Source organism: Theobroma cacao, chromosome 8 (assembly GCF_000208745.1).
Source record: "Theobroma cacao cultivar B97-61/B2 chromosome 8, Criollo_cocoa_genome_V2, whole genome shotgun sequence".
NCBI classification, from domain to species: domain Eukaryota; kingdom Viridiplantae; phylum Streptophyta; class Magnoliopsida; order Malvales; family Malvaceae; genus Theobroma; species Theobroma cacao.
The window spans coordinates 7,944,594-7,967,224 of NC_030857.1; the positions used below are offsets into that span (position 1 = coordinate 7,944,594).

The 22,631-nt window shown below is 34.8% G+C and overlaps 4 protein-coding genes across 5 annotated transcripts; all 4 read right to left on the bottom strand.

The window, feature by feature from the left end:
- Nucleotides 256-7,706, bottom strand: LOC18592477 (putative DEAD-box ATP-dependent RNA helicase 29). Of its 2 annotated transcripts, none has more exons than XM_007019234.2 (11): nucleotides 7,176-7,706; nucleotides 5,589-6,750; nucleotides 5,375-5,432; nucleotides 4,169-4,273; nucleotides 3,719-3,764; nucleotides 3,208-3,284; nucleotides 2,992-3,044; nucleotides 2,459-2,540; nucleotides 2,308-2,364; nucleotides 1,553-1,688; nucleotides 256-916 (listed from the first exon to the last, which is right to left on the bottom strand). In XM_007019234.2, the coding sequence occupies exons 1-11, from the start codon at nucleotides 7,549-7,551 to the stop codon at nucleotides 696-698; spliced, it is 2,373 nt and encodes a 790-aa protein (XP_007019296.2). In that variant the 5' UTR covers nucleotides 7,552-7,706; the 3' UTR covers nucleotides 256-695. The 2 variants fall into 2 exon arrangements, with proteins under 2 accessions (XP_007019296.2, XP_007019297.2); XM_007019235.2 differs by having other exon boundaries at nucleotides 3,719-3,770.
- LOC18592478 (probable protein phosphatase 2C 11) lies at nucleotides 8,362-12,299 on the bottom strand. The gene is made up of 9 exons (XM_018126045.1): nucleotides 11,926-12,299; nucleotides 10,747-10,889; nucleotides 10,496-10,594; nucleotides 10,184-10,342; nucleotides 9,736-9,822; nucleotides 9,353-9,444; nucleotides 9,039-9,110; nucleotides 8,708-8,846; nucleotides 8,362-8,623 (listed from the first exon to the last, which is right to left on the bottom strand). Exons 1-8 carry the CDS (start codon nucleotides 11,973-11,975, stop codon nucleotides 8,718-8,720), a joined length of 831 nt encoding a protein of 276 aa, XP_017981534.1. The 5' UTR covers nucleotides 11,976-12,299; the 3' UTR covers nucleotides 8,362-8,623; nucleotides 8,708-8,717.
- LOC18592479 (ras-related protein RABC1) lies at nucleotides 13,851-17,932 on the bottom strand. The gene is made up of 6 exons (XM_007019242.2): nucleotides 17,571-17,932; nucleotides 17,407-17,475; nucleotides 16,675-16,740; nucleotides 15,293-15,414; nucleotides 14,959-15,087; nucleotides 13,851-14,140 (listed from the first exon to the last, which is right to left on the bottom strand). Exons 1-6 carry the CDS (start codon nucleotides 17,707-17,709, stop codon nucleotides 14,030-14,032), a joined length of 636 nt encoding a protein of 211 aa, XP_007019304.2. The 5' UTR covers nucleotides 17,710-17,932; the 3' UTR covers nucleotides 13,851-14,029.
- LOC18592480 lies at nucleotides 19,185-20,183 on the bottom strand. Its single transcript, XM_007019243.2, has one exon. It carries the CDS (start codon nucleotides 20,181-20,183, stop codon nucleotides 19,185-19,187), a length of 999 nt encoding a protein of 332 aa, XP_007019305.2.

Genomic DNA, 22,631 nt, shown 5'->3' on the forward strand with positions numbered 1-22,631 from the left:
ACGCAAACAAATACAAGTATTTATCAATTTTAAAATTCCAACTTCAATCTCTTCATCCTTTCTTTCAGGATGTGGAAGTTGGCCAGCGATTCAGTTTATGAACGAAGATAGATCATATTGCTGGATCATGCTAAAGCTTTTCCACAAGTTTTGGCCACTTAGATTACTAGGAAGGAACGAACTCTGAGCGAAAAACAAGGAGTACTTGTTAATTCAGTTGTGCAGCTACACCACTTAGAGAGAGAATAAGACGCGGAAAACAAAGAGTTTTACATGCTAGAGTTGAATAATTATATGAAAGTAATAATTTTACAAAATGATTAAAAGTAATTTTGTCTACTAAATTCTTTTGGCTATTCGAGCTCTGGTGAAATAGTCGGTAATAACCATTTCCCAGTTTCTCCAAAAATAGTCATTCCAGCACTTACAAATGAACCAAACAATGCCATTTATGTGAGAAGAAGGTACAGAGGATGAACATGCCCTTACTTGAAGAGGGGAAAAAGCCTTGTGTGGCATATATATAAACACAGCCCATATAACTGGATATAATAAAAGAGAATGAGCATCCGTTGTGCCATTAAAACAATTGTTGGAAGCTCAAAACTTTTTGCTAGTGACCACCAATATCATATGTCATCTGCTCTCAGTGACTCTGCAATGATCTCTTGGCAATTGAATCTCACAAGCTTCTGCTACTTGGACTTTCCTCTTTTACCACTCCTACCAGATTTTTTACCTTTGTTCTTGTTGCCTTTGCCCTTCATTAATGATATCTTACTTGCCTTTTTCTGCCTTTCCTTTCGCACCTGTTCAAGATCTTTAATTTCTGAACGCACATGAGCATTAGGCACAGAGTGCTGTGATTTCTTGTTCCCTCTAAACTTTCTAGCATTACCTCCTAATCGATAGTCTCCTGCATGATATTGTTCGCCCGAATAAATAATAGATTCATTCTATCATCACAAGACTAGCAGCATCATAAACAAGTATCACAGTTGCAGACAACACAAAGAGGGATGGCTAACTGCCATTACAGGCAACATTCAATTTTGAGAAATGGAAACGGATAAATGTAATGACAGATTTGGCACTATTATCATTCCATAGAAAGTACAATGTTACTTGTTCAACCATCCAACTGTTTGTAAAAGCACTGTGCATGTTTATTTTTCTACCTACAGTGCAAATTTGATAACTGAGAAAGTCCCATATTAACAGCTAGTATCATGTTGGGAGAATGATGTAATAGTCCAGTTAAGCAGCTAAAAAAAGAAAACTTGGATAAGGTGCCACAAACATTATGGCCAATGCAGAAACAATTTAAAAATGAGCAGAAGCTGAATTAGTTTGCAAAGAGCAGATAGAAAGATTTAAGCACGTGGCTAAAAACCGAAGAGATGTAGAACCAGAGAAAAAATCAAATCCACTATCAAGTGTATGTTGCATATGGCTACAAGGAACTAATCTGGGACATATAGTAGTAATAAATTGGAGCACATCAGTATCCAAGAAAAAGAACAGGGGAAAAAAAGGGGAATCAGGGCCCTACCTGCTGAGTTTGCTGTCTCAGCATTCTCTCCATTACTTGTTCCTTTGAGAGATACTTTTCTGTGAGATCGTTCTTTCCACTTCTTGTATATTCCTGTTTTCTGAGCTTTTACTTTTGCACCACTCTCCGTCTTAACCTGCAAACAACAGAAAGTAATGTGAGAGGTCCCAAACCACCAGGTTAGTTACTGAGCTAGTCCACCATCTTTGCATGAATCATTAAAAACCCTCATCAATAAACTACACCTTCATCCTGACAATAATTATAGACAATCCCAATAAAGTTATCTCACAACTCTCAATGTTCTTTTGTGAAGGACGAGAAAGACCTGGCATAGATTCATTGGAAAGCTAGTTGATAAGATCAGTTACAACTATAGGTCTAAGCCATCAAAGTAGCATTGTTTACTACCTGGAAGACCTTGCTTAACATATATGACACAATATCAATAGCATCAAGAATAACTTATTTATAATTGAAAGGTAGAAAAAAATTTGCTGCCACATGCACCAAAATGACCAATGGGTATAAAAGCAGTCAATAAAGTCATCAGAGACTGAAGCCAAAATGCCAGGGATGTATTTGAATGACAGAATGAGCATTGCCATATAGCTCAATATAGCAACAGAATTGTTCACTGGCTATGGTTGAGATGGCATCCAACGTATCTTAAAGCAACAAGCTTGAAAGTTGAAACTAAAGGGAAGTGATCATCCAGAAAGACAGGCACAAATAGAATCAACAATAAAAATTACCTTCCCACTAGCTGTAACACGTTCACTGTTATTCAATTTGACATACTTTTTACTCCTCTGCACATAAAAGGTTCGTATGACTTGAATTAAAAACCAAAAAAAGTAGTTTATATAGCTTAAAAAAGATCAGTATTCAAATAGCTCCAAGCACCTTATCCCAATGAAATCTGGATTTTTGTTTCTGCAAACCTTCACCATCATCAGCAACAAGATCCAGGACAGCAGAATCCAACCTGCAAATACAAAAATTATTTTAGTATATGTGCAACCATTGCAGACAGGAGAATTAAGTCCCAAAGTACATGCATAATGTTTCAAATTTAAACAGTAATTTTTTATTAATTTTTGTTTTCTCATACTGCGTAAGAGCATAGATGCACATCTTGATTAAAGCAGAATCTTCTTCCACTGCAACATATGCAAATGTAAATGTGATTACCAGATATAAAGTGAGACACAGAATGAGGTCAGATAAGACTCAAAAAGACATCAACTATACAAGGAATTTAGATGGCATGATAAACTTAATGACTTATAATGAAGCATTCTCTAGCATCAAAATACTTGCATCCATCCAATCTCTTCCAGGAAATTTAAATTTGTACATCACCAACTCCTCACAAGGATAGGGGGAAGAACCAACATGCAAAATGAGCTAAGAAAATATCAGGATATGAACTTTACCTATTTGATCCAAACCCTTCATTACTTCTTACTGAGAGACCAGCCTCCATATGCTGAAAGTGATAGCAATATGCACACAAACTAGTTAGCAGATTTCACATGTTAAAACAAAACTCAAAGTTCACATTAGAAAATACAACCAGCAATAGTATATTATTCGCAATCTGAGACCACAATTGAAAAGAATTTCTGTTGGAAGATATGAATGTAACGTACATGATTTGTTGGCACAGAACTTATATAATACTCCTCATCCTTGAAGTTTGTTGCCTTTCTTTTAGAACCGCGAGCTTCTAAAATATACAAAAGAGAATAAAAACTTTTTATCTCGAACGAAACAGAAAAGAGTAAATTCTCTGAGAAGACCTATCATTTATTAATTTATAAATATAATTGTTAGGACAAACACAGTTAGTTACATGTATTTTTGTTTAACTATTTGTTACTGACTTTTACTCATTGGTTAAGTGTTGGTTTCCTTTTACCCCACTTGAAAAGGGATCTCACATTTGGCCAACAAACCTGGCTCATAAGATCATAGAATATTTCTTATGAGCTCAACCATTCCAATCATAAGATGTAGTTCCTGTTACCCTCTTCACCCTTCCACTCCATATAAATAGATAATAAATAAAATAAACACTCTATGAACACATGGTATTCAGTTGGAAAGAGAAAGAGAGCTCTAATTAGAAGGAATAAATTAAAAACTGGAAAGGAAAAAAACCTTTTATCTCCTTTATCTTCGAAGCAGTAACTTCAGATTGACCTTCCTGCAACTATTAAATATGAACTTAAATAGCAAGGAACAGACAAAATGAGACATAATAAAAACTGAAAAAATTAATTTCCAATAAAAACATTGAAAGAAAAGCTCAAACCATTTATAATCAACCATGTCTGTAACTACAATAGGTCTAAGTCAACCTTTTTCTCCAAAACCATGATTCAGGACCTCTCAAAACAACCATGAAATTTGAAAATAGATCACAAAAATGATCATACTATTGAAATAATTCCAAAAATGACTAAAAGGTCTAGCAATGAGCCAGAAAAATTATACACCAGATACGAATTCTATAAAGATATCAGAAGTGTAGTTTGTGTGTGGGGTGGGTAGCAAATACTCAATAAGTATAATGTTATGCAACCATCATTTTGCAAACACCAAACTAACCTTGTCCACATGATTGCTAGAGCGCTGCTTATGAACCAAATTAATTATCTTCTCATGTATAGCTCTCTTCTTCTTCATCACATCGACCCACTGACTTGAGGAACCCTACAATTAAGCCGTAATTCCAATGTAATATATTAAATGAGGGAAGAAGCAGCATTTTGAATATTATGAAGAAAACATATAAAAATAAAAAAGATATTTGGAAGATATACACAAAGGTAAAGGAAAAAAATTCACATCATATCGAACAAATAGTTCATGTGACCGTCAAGAAATTATTGCATTGCTTTATAACAGCGAGGAAAGAACATTTGCCCCGGGGAGAGGAACAAGTAGAAAACCACATTGCAAATATGGCAATGCCATGACCAACTCCAAATCTTATGAGATTCATTGTGCAATTAGGTTGTAAGACTTGGCAGAAAGAAATCATGTCCCCAAATGAGGGAAAGGATTGCCTCAACATTCTACGACTTTCCTTCATGGGGATGTCTAGAAATTCAATAATAGGAATGCAAACAATTCAATTAAACATAATGAGAAAGTTTCCAGTTTAGGTTTGAAGGGATCCCTCTCTTTTGGCATGCAAAAGTTCTTTTAATCACTAAGAACAAGCAATTGTCGCTACTTGGCTCCTTAATATCCTGTATAAGTTTTCCAAATAAACTTTGCACCAAATTCTACTTCATTTTCATCATTATGATCCTCAGGTCTTTTTCACTGGTTTTGGCATATCTCATCTGCTATTGGTCAACTTTGACCAATTTAAACCAAACACAATGCAAACCATTGTGGTTTTTCAACATGATAGTGTGCAGAAAATAGAGGACAGGAATGCTTCACCATATTCTCAGCGTATTAATCTAATACAACATTTTAGAGACTAAAGCATAAAAGATACAGAATGGACAAAAATTCATAATATTTAGGTTGGAAAGATCTTTTAAGCTCTGATTATATGCCTTGATGCATTCATGTAAGTGCCCATCTCAGACTACAGATTGCACATTCAGGTCAGTGAAAAATTGACAAGGAGTGCGGCATAATTGTCTAGGACACTAGCTTGAACTAATGCAAGAAAGAAAGAAAAGGCAGAGGACTCAGACTAGGTAGGAGCCAAAAGCAAAAAAGGCAACTAATGTACTAAGAAAGTACTCAATGACAATAGAAAGAAAACGCCACAAATAAAAATTGCAGAGTTACCTGCGAATGCTTTGATTTAGCAGCTTCACCTTCAGCTTCCAAAATGGTCTGCTTGGGTCTGGTGTAAATCAGTAATTGTAGAGTTAAAATTTTGCAGCTTCAGAATCTTACAAATTAAAAGTGAAAAGGGAAAACACACAAAAGCCCAAAGTGACAGAGAACTTAAACATTAAGCACAAATATATTGCAGATGAAAGGCTGTTATATCAATTACCTGAAAGCCTTCAAGCGTTCAGAAAATGCAAGTGCCACCAATTCACCTCCTTCCAGAATGTTTTTGAAGATTGGATGCAACCCTTCACGAGGCAAATCCTTTGCTCTTTTAATGGACTCCCGTGCAGGTAAAGGTTTAGTCTTTGAATACAAGCGAAAAGCATTTGTACAGGTTTTTTGCAAATTATTCAGTTCTGCAGATGAATCAATCATTTCCCTAACCCTATCTGAAACAAGATCAATAATTTTTTGAGGGAAACGCCCATAAACAGTTTCTCCATTTGCAATTGCTTGATCAATTTTATTCATTACTCCATCCATACCCTGCAAAACCTCCTCCTCAGTAGGTGCAGCCCTGATTGGTCTTGAGAGAAATAGATGCAGATCTAGAAGGTATGGAAAATCCTCAGATGTCACGAAGGAAAATGCAGTACCAGTCCGACCTGCCCTTGCTGCTCGTCCCACTCGATGAACAAAAATTTTGGGTTTTGGAGGGAAGTCCCAGTTGATGACATTATCAAGTAATGGTATATCGATACCCCTAGCTGCAACATCTGTCACAACAAGCAACATAGTTTTTCTAGATCTGAATTTTGATATATTAATTTTCCGAGCATCTTGATCCATATCACCATAACATACAGAAGGCTCGATACCCTCTTCTCTAAACAAAATATTAAGGAACTCCACATGATGTTTTGTAGAAACAAATATCAAAGTTTGCTGATCAGAACTGATATGGTCCCTTACCAAATACAACAATGCTGCATGTTTTTCTTCCTGGCGTAAGGTGAAAAACATAAGCTTTAGGTCAGGGCTAATCTTGGTTTCCAAATCAAGCCGCACAAGCTGAGGGTCTCGCAGACCAGCCTTAGCAAACTCAGCAAGGGCACTCGGTAATGTTGCACTAAAGAGCAAGGTCTGACGGTTTTCACTAAGCTGGGTAAGGATTTTATTCAATTGTTCAGCAAAACCCATGCCAAAGAGAGAATCTGCTTCATCAAAGACCACATATTCCACTGTACGAAGTGACATATCGTCAACTTCTGTTAGATGGTGCATCAGTCTACCAGGAGTAGCAATAATAATATCAGGGTTCTGTGCTAACTCTTCAAACTGGTTTTCCATGCTATCACCGCCAACAAGCAAACTAATACAAAGATCTACAACAAAGACAACAGCTTTTGATAAGTTGGCATTAACGATGGCAGGCCAATCAAAAACAAATTCTTAGTCAGTTATAAAAACTTAGCAATATTGCAATCAGTTTAAGATAATGTGGGTGTCATCTTAGGATTTTTTTTTCTATCATTAATGCTATTTTATTGAATTTTCTTTACGTTTTACAACCCTTAGTAGTCTCTCAAACTCAACACAAAGCAACCTAATCAATTTTAACGGGAAGAAGCTAAGGTTCTGTCTGGTTATTACTCTTACTACTGTAAAGCTAAAAAAACCATGCATTTAGATATTCACAAAATTTTCCAACCTTTTAATTATTCAATAATTTAACAAATAAATTATGAGTAATGCAAAACTAACGTTAAAAAATCACTTCATGAAAAATTTTAAATTAAAAAAAAAAAACCTGTAAATTTTCCTAATTCCTTGGTGAACTTCAATGTCTGCAAGGCCAAATCTCTAGTTGGAGACAAAATAAGGGCTCGGACACCGCCCTGAGGCACGTGCTGCTTCAGCTTCTCCAGCATCGGCACCAAAAAAGCCGCCGTTTTCCCCGAGCCTGTCCGTGCCATGGCAACGACATCGTTTCCAGCGAGAATAAGCGGCATGGTCTTGCGCTGAATTGGAGTAGGGACTTTGTACCCCTTCCGCTTGATTCCTCTGTAGACATTGGGGCTTAGGTTCAGCGACTCGAATCCGCCTGATTTGGCCTTTTTCTTTTCTTTTTGTTTCCGTTTAAGCTCCGCTTTGGAGCTTACCAGAAGCTCCTTTTGCGCAGCCATCTATGCCTGCTGCTATCGTTTTTCTTTGCCAGGAAAATGTTTTGTGGAGAAACAAACAGAGAGGAAGAGAAGGAAGCGGCGGACGGGCAGAGTCGGCTTCTTGGTTCTGCTGGCAGTTCCGACTAAAACTTGCTTCAAACAATGGCCTAAAACCCTGAGGGGTTTTCTGTCTCCAGATTTTGGGTCTAAAGTCGGCCCAGAAAGGTTCATGGGCCTTAGAAATGGATTAAAAGCATTACAATACAATTTTTTATTTTAACACTGGTGTCGTATTTATTTAATTCTTTGTCTTTTTGGTACATTGATAACATTTATTAAATTGAAGAACAAACAAAAGTATTGGCAAAAAGTAAAAGTAAGACAGGCGATTTCAGTGTCAAGAATTGTGTAAAAAAACTGTTTTTTCTCTACTTTTTCAAAACTATTAATGATATATTTAGTCGAAGGAATGAATCAACTAATCCCGTTTCCCTTATTCCATCGATATGACACTGTCTCAACTAATGGTCATTCCAAACAATAATCATTTCATGAGAGGTTGATAGAAATCTCCCTCAACAATGACTTTTCTGCCTAACCTTCCTCTTCTTCTTGATCCACAACCAGAAATTTCACTCTGTTCAAACAATCCATTCCACTATATATGCTCAAAATCCAATCCAACTCAACTAAGCTGTTGGAAATTCTCACTAACAATTTCACCAAAGCAAAGTGCGAAAATGGTTATACCTAAATTTGATGTGGTTGCTTATATGGCACTTTGAAGAAAAAAAAAAAGGGGGGGGGGGGGGGGGGCTAAAGAAACAAAGATTGAAATATGGAGAAAACAATTTGATTATCTAGGGCTTGTATCGAAGCCTCCAAATGTCTCAAAGCTACATCAGTAATTTTACATGAGCTGATTGCTAGGTAATTATAACAAACCAAGTGTCAAACACATACAACACTCAATAACCAATGATTCGGAATCTCTTGCACTAGTCAACTACCACAATGTCCGAAGGGAGCTCAATTTTGCATCCATAGAAACTCCTATTTTCTTGCTTCTGTTGCATGCAATAGTCTTCAACGCCTGAGACACAAAGAATACTGATAATAAAAGTGCTTCGTCTGGAGAGCAAGATAGAGATGTGATCATTTACAGATAAATTACAACCTCAATAAGTTCACGAGCTGTCAAACCGGACAACAACACAGGTAATGTTGTCCGAGCTCCCTCGTGCATAAGCTTCTTTTATAAGTTTTCTAGCTGCAGCTTCTGCATCTGTTACGTCCTGCACTAAGGCCACAGCATCCTGCAAGTAAGAGAACACATCAAGGTGATTAGATTCCATAAAAGTTAATTACCAATTTACAACTACTGAGAAATAAGGCCTCTCTATGGATGTTGCACTACGGAATGCTAAATACAACCAAAAAAATCAATACAAAGTTTCTCTATGTTTCTTTTGTTTAGAAAAAGAAATAAATGTTGTAAAAATGCTCACCTTATTAGATATGACATTCCAAAGCCCATCACTTGCAATGATTATGAAATCTACACCACCAATTTCTTCTTCCTGAGCATTGGTAAGGTAAACAATACTAAGTACTTTTAGATGAAAAGTTTGCTATGATTCCAATTAAAAGAGAGAGAGAGAGAGAGAATGCTTTCTCAGCAGACAAAGGAAACTTTAGCAGTTGAAAACTAATAATTGGTTCAGTTGCCTCGAGTTGCACCTGTTGCCACATTTTTTCACACCAAACTTAATTGACTGAAAGAAAAATACAAACTTTCAGATTATGTAAACCTGAACACCACCTGAATTTCAGGCTCAGCAACTACATAAGGTTTAAGCAGTTTATCGCCAAATGCACGAGAAACAGCAAGAACGCCACCAACACGCCAGGTCCCTAAAATAGTTTTGAATCACATCAGGAAAATCTTCAACACAAATTTCAGTCCAATTATGCAGAAAATACTAAAGCAGTTCACTGAAATCTATACTAGTTTAATGCAATGAAGTGCAAAACAAATTCATAACCCGAACAAGAAAATTCTTAAGTTACACAATGAAAACCTTTAGTCCATAGAGGACTACATTGAAACCAAGAAAATGCATCAGCATGACAGTACAAGCATACAGAGAATGCAATCTGATAGAAAAGATGTGGGAATGAATGACTGCAAAAAGGCGTATTTACCTGCCCAAATGATGAAACCTCCAGCCTCTTCAATCCTTTGGCGTTCATCAGATCTATCAGGCTTGTGATCAGTAGACAGAGGGACAGCTGCAGAAAGCACAAATATACTCAACCAATGTTTAAAAACCACAGAATTCAAGTTTTTGTCATATATTCTCAAGCTTATACAGTAAGGTAAAATCCAGACGTCATATATTTGTACTTTCAAATGGTGGAGAAATAGTTCAAGCCAAAGCCTTCAAAGCGTCTCAGTAGCTAACAGGATAATAGCATCTCTAACATGTGACAACCATCAAGCTATTACTTGATGGTATATGAGCCACAGAACTAATTAATTTTTATTCTCATTTCATTTGTTACATTCCTTTTAAGTCTGAATATTTAACCATAACAATTCTTAGACTAAATGATCCTAACAAGTCCCAGCCTTAGCAGAAAAGACAGCAACCTGATCCAGCCATACAGGCAACCACTCTAGAATCGCCAACATTTGCAACAAGCAGCCGGTCACCCAATAATACAGCAGTTGACGCGGTTGAACCAGCATCTTTTTGCTGGTCTTTCTCTTCATTGAGGTAATCCTCATCAGTTTGTTTAAATGCTTCAACTGCAATCAAAAGCTTGTTCTACTGAATATCCACAAAGAAATATACATCCATTGGCATAACACAAAAATATACATATATGTTTCCACATGTCTAAACAAACAAGATCAAGGAATTCCCCAGCATATAATAAAGTGAAAACTTCAACTTCATACATATAGCTGTCTTTGTGTCCTTCATAAAATCAGGATGTGTGCTCAAATTCTTGAAAAGGTTGTTTTTAAGATACTCGGCAGTTCTTGAACCTCCATGACCTATATCAGAGAGGAAAAATATGAAAGCAAATCAATAATAAACCACCACATGTACCAGCATTTGAAACCATAAAATATAGTAGCTTGTCAAGAATAATGTGAAGACAACAATGTAACGCATTAGCAATAATGGCATAGAAGTGGGGACATACCATCAAAAACACCAAAAAAGGCAACCATCTGACCATCAACTTCAGATATCCTTGTTTCGTAGAAATCCTCCATTGAAGCCCTTTTGCCCTTGAAACTGGAATATCCATAGCTGAATTTAGCACTTTGACTTCCAGTGAGAAAGCTGGCAAAAGATCCATAACATTTTAGTTGCCATGTAACATTCCATTTGAAGGATCAAATAGCCTCTCATATACAGTTTTGTCCACAAAATTTCAAAGAAAAAAATGTAACTTATATGATTTCACAGAACTAACAGGCACTTAAAATTTCAGAAGTTTAAATCTGATCATTCACACAATTCACCATTTAAGAACCTTGCCACAACAGAGACCAAGTGTCAAATTCAATTGGATCTTCCTTTTATTTTAATTTATGCTTGGAATTTGAGATCTTATACAAACCCATTTTCGATCAACATGAAACAGGTGTATCCATCAAATTTGGAAGAGTAATACAATAACATTGCAAAATATTCATACACATTAAAAGCCAATCAGCTAAATCCTATTTCTTAGGATACAAGATTAAATACAAAATCATTATGCACTCCTCCCGGATCTTAAGTCCCACACACTAAGAAACATCCCACCACAGCTAGATTGACTGAACTAAAACCAGTTGATGTATTAAAAAGGTTATAACTATTTTACTTAACAATTAAAAGGGCAAAGTGCATAACACAATTAACTCGGATAAAATGCTTAGTGAGAGTAGTATCTAGCATAAAATTATTGCCAGCAAGTGCATCATTTGCAGAGCCATATGAACAGAAATTCCCCATTTGAAATAATAAAGGTCCCTGAACTGTACTTGTACATTGAAATTGATAAAAAGTCATTTCTGCAAATTGAAAAATATTATAACCCTTAGCACGAAAGACTATACCAAACATGAGTTACTTAAAATTATAATTATATGATAAGTATATATCTTGGAATTAACAAAAAGAAAATTAGAATAATTCACCACTTTTGCAGACAAATTATGTCTAATATTTTTTCTTTCTTCTAAATTGATCATCCAATACAAAAGAAAAAAAAAAATAATATATATATATATATATATATTATTTTAGTAAGTGATACTCCTCTATCTGCTAACATTAAAAGATTACTTAGTAGAAACTAGAAAGAAAAAGAAAAGGGAAATGGGAGAACCTGATGCCGCCACCGCTAAAGAGGGCGTCGGGGTTCCTAGAGGATATCATAAGGTCTGACTGAGGCGGTTGCTGTGGTGGTGGTTCAAAGGTAGAAGGTAGGAGTTGCGGTGCGTCAGCTGGTGGAGAAAGAGGAAGAGCCTCAGCCTCGGCATCCCCACCTGGCGGAGAAAAGGAGGAGGTAGAGGCGGCGAATGGGTCCGTCAGGTTGCTATTAGGATAAAAAGACACGTAACAAAATTTCCTTACAACCTTTTCAAAAACGATCTTTTATTATTATTATTATTATTATTATTATTATTATGATTTCTGTTTCAGCTTCAAACTCAGGGTGCCGCGTATTGGGAGGAAAGCAAGAGAGAGAGGTGGGGGATGATGGCCTTAAGCCTTTACTTTACCCACAGAAAAGAGTTTGGTTTTGTGAGCAATACTGGGGTCCACATTAACCGAAAAATAATTCTTAGGATAAAAATTTTTTTTATGTAAAATATTTTATAGAAAAATTTAATAATTTTTTTATTATTTAAATAAATTACCAAAAATATTTTTTTATTGTTCGTATAAAAATATTTTTTATTATGATGGGGTTATTTAAGTGTTAAAACAAATATTTTTTATTATAATTATTAGTAAGATTTAAACCTATAATAAATATATATTAATCAAATGATCATTGAAATATTTTTATTATTATTATTATTAGTGAGATTTATTACATTTATAAATAAGAAATTCAATTGCATTGAATGATTTCATTGAAAAAATATTTTTTTTAATTTTAATAGTGTTGTATAATTTAAAAATTAATATTTTAAATTAAATTTTTAAAATTAAATATTAATATTTTTTTAATATTTTAACTTAACTATTAATACTCATCAAATTTATACCCATAAACTGAATATAAAAATATTTTTGTTGTTCTTTGAAGAATATCTTACGCCTTCTTACCCTTAAAAAAATTTTACATTTAAAATCAAATTTTTATTTTTTAAATAAGTATAAATCTTAAAAATATTTTATTTCAAAACAAACGAATCTATTAAGGCCCAACTTTCCATACAACAACAATAATAGCATTTCCATCCTTGGGTTGGAATTGGATCAGATGTTGCCTTCTCCCTTCTCTTTTCCAATTTCCTTACAAATCGGTAAAATAATGAAAAATAGATTTTTGTGCAAAGGTTCGTAATTTCTTTTGACGTGTATATTCATGAAATTTAGTTTGGGGTGAGCGAGTTTTAAATGCAATCTTATAGGACGGATTATTTTATTATTTTGAGAATGAGGATCTAATTGGATATGTTATTGAGGGCCTTTAGAGAGGAGAGTTGTAAAATGGTATTAGAATAGAGGAGGAAACAAAGTCAAAGTGTTTCATCAGATCCTTAGTTAATGTGCAGCGACAACCGAGATTGGCAGTTTTGCTTACTATTGGTATTGCCTCCCCTTGCGCATTCATACTTAATTGTCTTATCAGCTGTTGACTTAATGCTTTGAAAAATGAAAATAAATGTCCCTTCTTACTCTCACTTTTAACAACACGTGCATATGTAGTTTGAACCCACCTTTCCTGGTAAAATGGGAGATTAAACAGGGGTCCTTGCTTGCCTCTCTACAGAATATAGTTCCTTGCATCATACATTCTTTTGTTTTATATGCAACACGCATGTGCTCTCCCTGGCATCTCATTAAAGCCCTCCCATTTTGATGTATGCTTTAGAATCAATTAGGGCTGTCCAACACACACCTTTTCCCTGAATACTGTCCAACATGCTTCCCCACATCTGAATAATGGTTTTGAGGAAACTTTGTAATCTATCATCCCTGTGATTTCTTTGCTTTTATTTATTGCTTTCTCTTTCACAAATTTCAGATCCATGGGTCGGGGTGGTATAATATGAACCACAACAAATGCAAAGCAGAAACAGGAGAAAAAGATATTAGCAGGAACATCATCACTTTCAATACTAGATATTCAAGATTAATGCACAGTTCATGGTCAAAGACTGACCCCACATGAACAAGCCAAAATTAACATGGTAAAGCTATAAAGGAAACAAACTGCAACCTGAAGAGAGTTGCATCATGTTAATGATAGATCACTATGAGCAACAACTACTGGCTGAAGCACCATTTTGAGGAGGATTCTGTTTAAAGATGTTCTTTTTCACTCCAGATGAACCCTCAGCCAAGAGACTTGGTGTTTCCAATATCTGCAAATCCAACATTAATTACCATGTTAACCAAACTAAGCAAGCATGTCTACATGTATGAGCATGCATTTGCATGCTTGTAAATGCCCAGTTGATGTTGAAGTAATTTGGAAACAGCATGCTTAAATGCCTGCCACCAACTAAATATTTGGGAGGAGAAGATCCACTTAGAGGCCTGAAATTATGCCTTTCAAGTTTGGACATGATAATATACCAAAATTATGGTAAAACTTTTGCAGATTCTTCATGATTGCAGAATTGTCAATCGGACCAGAAGCATGCAAATATATTCACTGAATGAAGCAGAAGGAAGCCTTCTGATGTTTAATATCAAGTTGGCAATAGTATTTTGCAGCAAATCAAACAAAAATGGAATTCCATGGCTGTAAATACTGCTGGACAATGCATCCCAACAACCAATTAATTAAGCAAATAAATAACCAGCTTGTCCATGCACTTAAAATCATAACCATTCTCCCATCCATGTTAGGATAAAAAGGTTCTAGTAATATTGCTACTTACATATGTAGCAATACTAGGATAATACACAAAGCTCGACTGTAATACTGTAACTACTCAAAAATACCAGTATATTTAATATTTTAATGAGATAGTGCTTGTGAGTTGTGACTGAAGACCAATGACTAGTATTGAGGAACCAAAACTAGAACATTGTAGAGGAATAATATTTAAACGATTACACTTCACAGCGTTAACTTCTTGCCTTTTTCCTCAAAGTTATATTTTAGTTGGATAGCATAGTAATTTCCTCAATACAACAATCAAAATAAGATGTAAGACACTAAAATTTCAATCACCTTTAAGACAAGCTCCTCAAAGCATTGTTCCACGTTGACTTGCGTTTTTGCACTACACTCAATGTAAAGGCATCCATATTCCCTAGCAAAGTCAATGCCCTCTTTTTTGCTGACAACTCTTTCACTTTCCTGTAAATGATGGTGTAGATATGGGTTTAAAAAATAAATGGGGACAAACTTATTTTTTGACAAGTGATCATATGGCATAAATATTAAGAAAACAATCAAGAACAGCACCAGTTATATCAATAGGCCCATTGGACAGAGCAATACTGAACAAAAAAACAAACAACCTTAATAAAATTGAAGGACATAACAACTTTTCATATTATACCTTATCAACTTTATTGCCAACAAGCATCTTGATGCAGTCCTGATTTGTTGAGTACAGATCAATTTCTTTAGCCCATATGTCAGAAAGATTTGTGAATGTGTCTCGCCGTGTCACATCGTACACTGTACAAATACGAACATAATAACTAGCATCATATAAGGAATCTCTAAGACCCCAGAAAAAGAGATAAATAAACCAGATGAGTATTCAAGTATATCCAAACAAGGAGTCCCTCCCTTAATCAATCAACAGAAGGACAACTTTATGTAAATTTTCTTCAGGAGTTAAATTCATCTATGTTCTGATTATGTAAGACAGCAGTTACACTTACACATCGATTGTGAAATACCAATGATGGACTGATGCTGTTTCTGATTGCACCAAGCAATATAACCCTCACTTTGCTACCAAAATGTTTAGCCAATGTTGGGCTAAATTGACACAGCTTTTCAAATATATCAGAACACCCAGCACCTCTCAAGTTTGAGGCCTAACTTACCCAACCTGAGGCCATCTAGCACATTGCAACACTTGCTCTAAATTTTCAAAGCAAAGAGTTAACACTTGGTGGAAGCTTTGGGAAGCCAAACTAAACCAACCTAATATTTTGAGCATAATATTGATTGAAATGCATGTCATGATTATTCCTACAAGGAATCCTTTAGCACAACCTATCAGCTGTTACTCCAAATGCTACACACCTCTTAACACTATATATTCAATTCTATTTCATTTTATTTCTATCCTTCAAAGGCCAAAAAATTTATAAAAGAAGACATGTCTTTTGCAGAACTAAAAGTAGGAAAAATGCAAAAAATAAAATGGAGAGAAAATCAATGTACACCAAATTCTGAGACTTTTCAAAGCAGCATCCATTATCTACCATGTCTTCCTCAACAACGTCAAACATATTCTTTTCAACCCTATCTAGTCCAACCTAGCCTAATGTCACAAAAAATGAACCCTGCAAATAAAATTTGGAACTGGACCAGAATATTCTAGGTTGAGAACACTGTTTAAAATGAATGTCTCTTGGGCTGACATCAAATGTAACCCAATCTATCACAGCTTGTGAGGTTCATTCCATCAGTCCTCTCAAGTAAGATACAGAAAGTATGACCCTAGAATGCCTCATTATTATGAGATTTAATAAACAAAATAGAACTACAAACATCAAAAGCATGATTACAAATTAAAAATTAAAAAAAAAAACACAAGAAGAGAAATAAGGAAATAAATTCATGGATAATATAAATTCTTACGGCAAGATCTGATGGATCAACATGTATACATAACTATCGTTTTCACATCACAGGTAAAAATATAACAATAACTGAACCATAGAAGTTGATAAAAGTAGCAAGAAATGAATGAAGTCATACCCATTATTATCCCTTGTGCTCCTCTGTAATATGAACTAGTTAGTGTTCTAAATCTTTCCTGTCCAGCTGCAAAAAGTGAAGAAACGATAAAATAATTTATTTTTTCAACTCATTTTATGCAAAACAACTTTTAGCATTCATGAAAAGGCCAAATTTTGCAAACATCCTATCCTCACACTTGAATGCGGGTGTTAACCAAGAAGAGAGAGAGAGAGAGAGTTCTTTTATGAATAATTCATCATAAAATGTACATTTGATTCAAATTTTGCAACCGACAGTGACCAGAGAGTTATTGTAAATATGCAGAAACCATATTCACTTTAGCAAGTTCCAGCAATATCACTATCTAACAACATTGAATTTACTCTATAAACTCAATATAAAAGGAAAATTTTTACCTTTTCGACTCCATTTCCACTACTATCTGCACTGTAATTATCTAAAGCTTAGTTTGGCATTGTAATGGGCTTCGGGAACATGAAATTTCAAAAAACTAAAACGTTTTAAATCAAAAACTTACGGGCTAACAGCTCTAAACTCATATTGGTATTGCATTTTTTGGTCCCAAACAATATGTCTAGAAACCCAATTCCAATGTCAATACTACGTTTGAGTAACACATTTCTTCAGATATTAACATAACCAACCCAAAACAGACAATGGAACAGGAAACCAAAACATCATTTTAGAATTGATTTAAGTTAAAATATTCTGGAAAAAGACAGTATTTACCAGTGTCCCAAATCGCGAGCTTCAGCTTTTTACCTCCAAGAGTGACGTGTTTCACCTTAAAATCCACCCCTGCCAAGAAATTTTCAGTGTACAAAACAAGTTAACCCAAAAAAAGCTCTAATGAAATTGTAGGCAAAACGAGATAGGGAAATGGATAAGGCTACCGATGGTAGGAGAGAGGTCCTCGAAGGTATCGGAAGTGAAACTCAAGAGCAAGGTGCTCTTCCCCACACCCGAATCCCCTATCAATAACAACTTAAACAAGTAGTCAAACTCAGGTTGACTCGTCGACGATGACTCCATCTATTCAAATCTCTTCAACGATAATAGTAAGATTGAATTTGGATCTGGAGATTGTTTTGAGAGAAGCAAAGCGGAGAAAGTGTAAGAAGGTAAGGTCTAAAGTCTTCTTCCCTCTTCGGTCAATAAGAAACTAGTATATCATAAGCCGTTTCTTTTTTCTTCCAACCGAACCGATTACTTGCTCCAGCAGTTTCGGATTTGATTCGGTGCACTGTGGAGTACTCTTTTTGTTTACTCCCGTCTTTTAAGCTGCCTCGGTTGGTAATAGTTATAGCCACGTGTAACTCGATTGATCTCTCAAGGTCCAGACATTAATCGACCTGTTTGGTTTCAGACATCTTTTGGTTCAAGACAACAATACGGTGTTCTTTCTAGGTAATAAGGGTGAATAATTGATTGGTTGGATTAGTGCCCTATGCTATAACTAAGGACTAAATAAATCAAATATTTTAAAAAATTAATTAAAATTGATTATATTGAACCAATTAAACATCAAATTGGTTCAATCGATTCAATTTTAGATCAAATAATGTATAATTATAAACTCCATTCATAATTATAACCATCAAATTAATTTAACTGGTTACAAAAGTAAAATTTATAAAATTTATCTATAATTATAATATATACAAATAATTCAAATATAAAAAAAATATAATATTTGTGCTTTCACTCACATAATTATGTACTTTCACATGAGCTATCAAATTAACATTTTAAAGTTTTAACTTTTAAGTTTTAACATTCAAGATAAATGAATAAAATATTGTATATATTAATTTGATTTTTTTAATCGATTTGGTTCAAAAATTTTAAAATCGAAAAATGACTAAATAAATCAATTGAACTAAACCTTTTTAAACCAATAAATTTAATAGATCAATCGGATCAATTTATTTTACTCAAATTATATTCAATTCAATTATATAATTGGTCCGACCTACTTTTGTTCAACCATACCAGATAGCATCATGCTTGATGTTTTTATTAAATATCCAATGTGGATGTCAAGCTATTAAATTGTAATTCATTTATTATTATGATTATTATTATTAATTTGTTGCTCTTGCGCAAAGCCTGATATTGATTGGCAGGGGTAAGAGCAGTCGAGCACCTTTTAATAAAACTCCCATTATATGTTTGTTAATGTATTTGACAGAATACTGTTGTTGTAACCTTCTTAAAGTCCTCTCACTGGACCAGAAATTCCAGAAAAGGACATGTCTTTTCCAGTGACCTAAATAATAAATAAACTGCCGTATCTTTTAACAGGGTTCAAGTCCAATGAAAATTAATTAAAAATAAGACAAGAATGGGAGGTAATGAGCACCCATGAAATTGATTAATTACTTTCATACTACATGTTGATTAGGTACAAAAACACCATTTGATCAATTACAACTCTGGATTTGAAAGACAACTAGTACATGCATCCATTATTTCTAATTTATTGATTGACTTCCAAGTCAAGTCGATCAAACATGGTACTGCTCTAGCTGAACATCCTTGGCCTTCAAAGGAACATACTCTCCTAGGTAAACTTCCAGGTGATCTGACAGGGCAGATTTGTCGATGTTTTCATGGTGGTAAGATTTGCAGACGAAGTAGATCACCGTCTGGATGACTAATCCGAAGAGAATCAACTTGCAAAGCAACAAGAAACAAATGATTGTATAGGCAACCCTGCTAACCACGCCAAACGTGCTTCCATGCACAACCAGATTCTGGAAGGCAATCTGGATGATGAAGAGGGAGACACTGAGCTTGAAAAAAATGACTACCGCCACCCATAGCTTTCCCTCGATCAGGTTTTTGCCCTTGACCATGGCCTGGAACCCGTAGGCCTCTTCCAAAACAGAGACAACGCTAGCCAAGTGCCAGATAATGGTCAAATACAAAAGACCCCCCAAGTACAAGATTATTAAAATAACAAACACCGCAAAACCCACGTTGCTTGCTCCGATTGAAAGTGCCCAAACAACAACGATGAACACAAACACAACGTGATAGAAAAACATGGCAACAAAAATAGACAAGAAAGTAACCATCAGCCTCTTCCAAACCTTTGGGACAACGCTCATGACTTTCCTAAACGTGAGTTCCCGACCTGTATATATGCAAGCGATGGTGTAAACAACTGCAGCGGTTGAAAGAAGGGAAAAGATGAAAAACAAAGTGAAGTAGGCCGCCTTGAAAAGCCAAAAGTATGCCCATTCGTCGGAGATAACGTCAGATAGTTTCTTGTATTTGGGAGTGCCTGATCGGGTATGGTCGAGTTCTATTTCGTTGTGGATGATTTTCCTGAAGAAGAGGTTCGATACTTCAATACGAGCTAGGTAGATGAAAGTTAGAGGAAGGATTAAAGCTAAAGCGATCTTGCTGAAGACTTTTCTCCAGGCAAAGATGACGTTGTAGGATTCCTTGCAGATGCCAACGAACCCAAGAAATTGCATCTCTTCTTGCTCTCGATCCATGATGTTTAAGTTTTCCACTACTTTTTCTATGGATTTTTTTGAGCTGCAGGGAGGGAGATCAGGATGAAGAAGGGAGAAGAGAAAACAGAGAGATGGAAGAGATTGGCCGGTGATGAGAAGGATATAGGAAATTGGATTGGACTTTTCCCCAGCTTTCCTCGTAATTTAAACTGAGTCAATGTACACATTTTGAATCCGTCCATTTTGGTTTGGAAATTCTCAATATATTAATATTTAAACCAAATACACACTTTTCCTTTAAAAGGATGTACAATTTCATAATTATTTCTTCTCATACAATTTTTGAGCAAAAATTATATTCTACTTTTTTGCTTCCTGTGTTTTATTTTTCTTTAAAATTTCATTGCCACATACTTCATCAATTAAATAAAAGATTTGTCATGTTGTTAATCTGAATTATACTAGTAAAATTATTTTTAAATGGGTATATATGTATAATAAATAAATTCATAGACATTGACTTCCCAATTTTTTTTTTATTTTAAGATAGAGACGTTTGGGACATGAAGAAAAATATAGACAAAGTATTTGTCTATGTCATCGTTTCGTCCATGCCGAGCCCAAATATTCCACAGGAAAGTCCTCGTTTGAATCGAACTCATTCAACACGCTTTTGTGTTGGTTTTTTCTTGCTTTTTTTCGCAATGATAAATCTTCAAAGAAATATCACATAATCTGTCTGCAATAACACAAAAATTAGAAGTAGGATAGCGAATGGAAAGACAGACCCAACCAAATTGTAAGCAAAAGCCCATCTATAACTATATTTAAAGAAAGTTCAAAGGGTTCCTAGCTTGAAACCTGACCATTTGTATTTATATTTAAAAAAAAGCCCCAAAGGGCTCTTAGCTTGACATCGAGCCATTTGTGTGTGTGACATTTTCGTAGTGTATATGCTTCACCCATGTACTGTTTAGCTTAGAGTCGATGGGGTTTGGACTTTCAAGCTCTTGTTTGGTTTTGGAACTTTAGCTTTTATTGTGTTGGGTTTTGTTTTCTCTTGTCTGGGCTTAGTCTTGGGTTTTTGTTTGCTATTTTCTTTTCTTTTTTTTTTTTTTGATTGGGTTTTATTTGCTATTGGTTTAGGGTGTATTAGAATTTTGTTCTTTTATTCTTACGACTTATATGCTTATTGTCTTCTTGCGTTTCTTCAGGTTCCCGATCACTTCTAGATTTTTTTTTTCATCTCGTGTCTGGCTTCAAGATTTTAGTTTTAGCTTTGCCATTTTGTTTTGAGTCGGCTTGGTTCGATTGTTGAGGATTCTTATGGTTTTTCATTTGGGATTATTTCTACAGCCTTCTCTAAATAAATATGCACTAAAACGATTATATCACATGTGTCTGGATTGCTTTAATCCATACAAATATTTATTTAATTTAATCGAGTAAATTTCTCGATAATTCAAATTTTATGTTTTAGACAACTTAAATCCTTCAAGGATTTTCAAATAGATATTGATATCAAATAAGTCATATGAATAGGCTGTAGCTACACTCATTAGACGCATTTTAATTTTCTCATATATTGCCAGACTAGTTAATATAGAATTGTAATTGTATCCACCACAGAGAATATCTCTTCATCTTCAATACTAGATCTTTAAAGAAAACCTTGTACGACAAGCCGTGCTTTATATCTCATAATCTCATCTTTCTCATTTTGTTTCCGCATAAACACTCATTTATATCCTACTGGTTTTACACCATTTGGCGTACGGACTACAGGTCCAAAAACTTCATGTTTTACAATTGAATTCAATTCCACTTTGATTGCGTCTTTCCACATTGGCCAATCATTTATATAAGTTCAAGATCCTCGTTTTTCTTTTATAATAGTGCGCTCTATATTATATACAAAATATCATCGACGTTTATTTACCAGGTTCATCTTTTCCCATCATGACATAATTGATTGAGATCTCTTCATTTTCAATGATTTCAAGTACCTGAATTTCTTTTGAGATTTTTCTCAATTATGTCAGGGGTCTCTTCTAGAGTTTCTATGTCACGACCCGGAACCTCCCTCAGGCCCATGACAATCGCCGCGACGTCCCGATTGACACTCATTATCCGAAATGCCAACCGGAACCCCGCAAAGCTTACATATCAGTTTCTTTCCTTTCCTGTGAGCAATCATTGTTAAATATCGAGTTTTTAGAGAATATATACTATTTTAGATCAAAAACAATCAAAATAAAATTTTCGCCACACAGGGGTATTTTGGTCATTTTTTTCTCAAAAATTTCGAAACTGGCTAAAACGTAATATACAAGTACAAAACACATAATTCATATTCAAAATGAGTTTAAAAGTCTAAAATCTTCATTTAAAACGAAATTACGGTTATTTGAATATAATAAGAAAATAAAAGAAATATTAAGGAAAATATTCTATTTTCTTATAAAACAATATTTATAGAGTTATACG